This window comes from Mandrillus leucophaeus, unplaced genomic scaffold (genome assembly GCF_000951045.1).
Source record: "Mandrillus leucophaeus isolate KB7577 unplaced genomic scaffold, Mleu.le_1.0 Scaffold1173, whole genome shotgun sequence".
Taxonomy (NCBI): Eukaryota; Metazoa; Chordata; class Mammalia; order Primates; family Cercopithecidae; genus Mandrillus; species Mandrillus leucophaeus.
Window position 1 is genome coordinate 302,259 of NW_012100021.1, and position 3,034 is coordinate 305,292.

At 36.4% G+C, this 3,034-nt stretch overlaps 1 protein-coding gene across 2 annotated transcripts in view; it reads left to right on the forward strand.

The window, feature by feature from the left end:
* CNST (consortin, connexin sorting protein) overlaps positions 1–3,034 on the forward strand; it is a 133,893-nt gene that overhangs the window by 102,936 nt on the left and 27,923 nt on the right. For both annotated transcript variants that reach the window (XM_012000964.1, XM_012000969.1), the window contains exons 7-8: positions 2,085–2,106; positions 2,277–2,373. In XM_012000964.1, coding sequence (XP_011856354.1) covers positions 2,085–2,106; positions 2,277–2,373 — 119 coding nt within the window. The remainder of the gene's footprint in view (positions 1–2,084; positions 2,107–2,276; positions 2,374–3,034) is intronic.

The window sequence follows — 3,034 nt, forward strand, 5'->3', positions numbered from 1 at the left end:
ACAGAGGTTGTGAGCAAGGGCCCGGGTTTCAGCATCAGGTGCAAGGCTCTAGTATTGGTTCGAATCCCGAGACTGCACCAACAAACAGCACAAGGCCGTGTGGAGCAACACGCTGTTTTGATGAGCCCCTGGGTGCAGACGGGCTGAGGCCTAAAATGGCGTCAGCCCCACGTGAGGACGGGGCCGGGGTTTTATGGTCTCCTGTAAACAGGAAGTGTCCGTGTCTGATGTAACTGCTACGTGGTACCTGGATGGCCTCTCTCCATCCTCAGGGATAGGTGTCTTCCGACCAGCCCTCTCCCTGCTTCTGTTACCTCGCTGACGCTGATGCGCACTTGTCACACAAGTGGCCTTGGCCTTGGGACTGGGCCTGAGAAGGGAGGAGTTATTCATCCCCCCTCAGGCTTTCAGGCCCCGGGGAGAATCTTTCATTTATAGGTTCCTTTCTCAGTTTTTGTTGAGTTTCTTACCCTGAACTCAATAAAAGGTCAACTTTATGTAGGTTCAAAAGATTCTTCTGATTAGATATTTTAAAATATAACTTCTGATTTTGATCTCTTTTTGATTAAGAGATGAGCAGTTCAGATGGACAGAACTGTGTATTAGGGCTTTTGATTCTACTCGCTAATGTTTCTGTGTTGCAGTAAAAACATGACATTTTTAAGAGTAGTCTGATGCTGGAAAGCTAATAGAATATAGTATCTAACCAAAATCTTGCGAAAGGAAAACTGCGTTTACCAGGTAATTTTCAGTTGCTTGAATTGTATCAAGGAGCTGGATTTTTTAAACTAAAGAATAATAATAATAAGGCACTTACTTTTTAAAAAAACATCCTTATTCAGAGATCCAGATTTCTGAGGACAAAGGGACACAGTAGTGTTTAAACTAGTGCAAATTTCTGGAATTTAGAACATGAATTCTCCATACAAAGGCTAAAAGACTTTCCATTCTATGGATAACTTTTTCTCCTTTTCTCTCAGAATCAGTGAGAGTAGACTAAAGCTCTGTTTGTTAATAGTGAGGCAGTGCCAGGTAATTGTCGCATAGTTCATGCAGCAGGTGAAGAACTCACTTACAAATATTTATTGAACATGACATCAGCATGGTGTCTTTATGCTTCAAAATTTAGAGAATTCCTCCCATATCATTACTCTTAAATTTTTGAATATTTAAAAATATTTTCAAGTTATACATCAAGTGTACAAGCTTGATGAGTTTTTGCATAAACATATGTCTATGTGACTACCAGTCTGAGCAAGGTACAAGATACGGAACATTCCAGCCCCTCAGAAGGCTCCCTCATGCACCTGCCAACTTCGTACCCACCCCCAATAGTAACCACTGTCTGGACTCTAAACAATATATTTGCCTGTCCTGTAATTGTATATAAATGGGATCATGCAGAATATAGATTTTTATGTCTAGATTCTTGCACCCATCAGTATGTCTTATTCCATGTTGTTGCATGTAACAGTGGTTTGCTCTGTTTTATTGCAGTACAGATTTCTTAGATGACTATGCAGCAATTTATTCATTCTATCATTAGTAGATGTTTGGGATGTTTCTTGTTTTGTGAATATTATGAATAAAGTGGCGATGAGCATTTTTGTGTGTGCCTTTAATGGATATGTACATTCTGTTATCTTGGGTATTCCCTAACGTTTAATATTTATACTTTTTATCTGTTTCCATGGAGAATTCCAACAAAATTATCTTCAACCATAATCTATTTTAGACTAAAATGACATAAACTAAAATTTTTTAAATATGTGTATGTGAAATCGTCTTTATTTATTAGCGAAAGATTAGCATTCTTTTTTTTTTTTTCTTTTGGAGTGCAGCGTTGGTAGCTTCTTTGGGGGTTTCCAGTTTAATTGGCCATCTAAGGAGATTAACACATGATATAGCTGCACTTTGAACTATGTGAGCCAGTGGTAATGTTTCAGCCGTGGAAACGTTCTGTGCTAATATTAGAATCCAGAGAAGCTGTATTTTTTTATAGCCATTTCAGTGACATTTGTTTGGAAGCGTATTGCTGCTGTAATTTTTTTTTTTAATTCTTTTTTCTTTCTTTTTTTCTACAGTCCTCTTTTATCCAAACATAAGGTAAGAAATTGTTTCTTTTGAAAATATTTCTAGGAAAAATGTTTGTGTCATATGTCTGTTTTATGGACTGTTTTGGAAAATAAAGAAACCTTTCCCAAGTTATTTTCAGCTTCCTAGTTTAACACAACAGTTTTCCCAAAAGTTGGGTTTTCTCGTTTTAAACTTTTTAGATAGCAGCTGTGGAGAAGTCCCAGGAAGGGAAATGCTCTACGCAGTTACGAGTGTCTGAAGATCCAAAGGAAAGAGGAGCTGCCACCAAAGAGTCAGGTATGCTTTAACTTAAGCTAGGGAGCAACGGGAAAGATACCTGCCTCGTCTGATATTTTACAAGTGTTACCTCTGATTTGCTGTGAAGGATCTTTTCTTTTTTTTTTTTTGCACTTACATTTTTGTACCTATACCTCTCCTAGAAAAATAGCAAAACAAGAATTTTTATATTGTTTAGCTCCACATTTTAGACTTCTGGTAGTAGATACCATAAAATCTAAGTTCTTATAAAAACATAAAATTCTTATGTTTTCAGTAGGTGGTTATATATATATATATAACAGAATAAGCAAAGATGGTACAAAATGCTCTGAAATAGAACTGGCGTTGGTACATTCATACATTGTTTTCTGTTTAAAAACCAACAGTTATTGTATGCACTTTACCAGAAATTTGTTCTGTCAATTTAGATATTTAAAACTCTGTATCTTGATAATTCATAGCAATTTAATTTCTCCCCTTTTCTGTTTACTAACATACGATATACTTTAGTTTGTGTATGTATTTCTAAAGCATTGATGATGATTTCCTACCACCTTGTGCCCTTATATCAGAAGATTTTAAGAGGCTTTCTTCTAAATGTTTGGCATGTTGCTCATTATAAAAGCTTTAGAAAATAAAAATAAATGAGTATGTTTTAGGGTTTTTTCCCCTTGACATC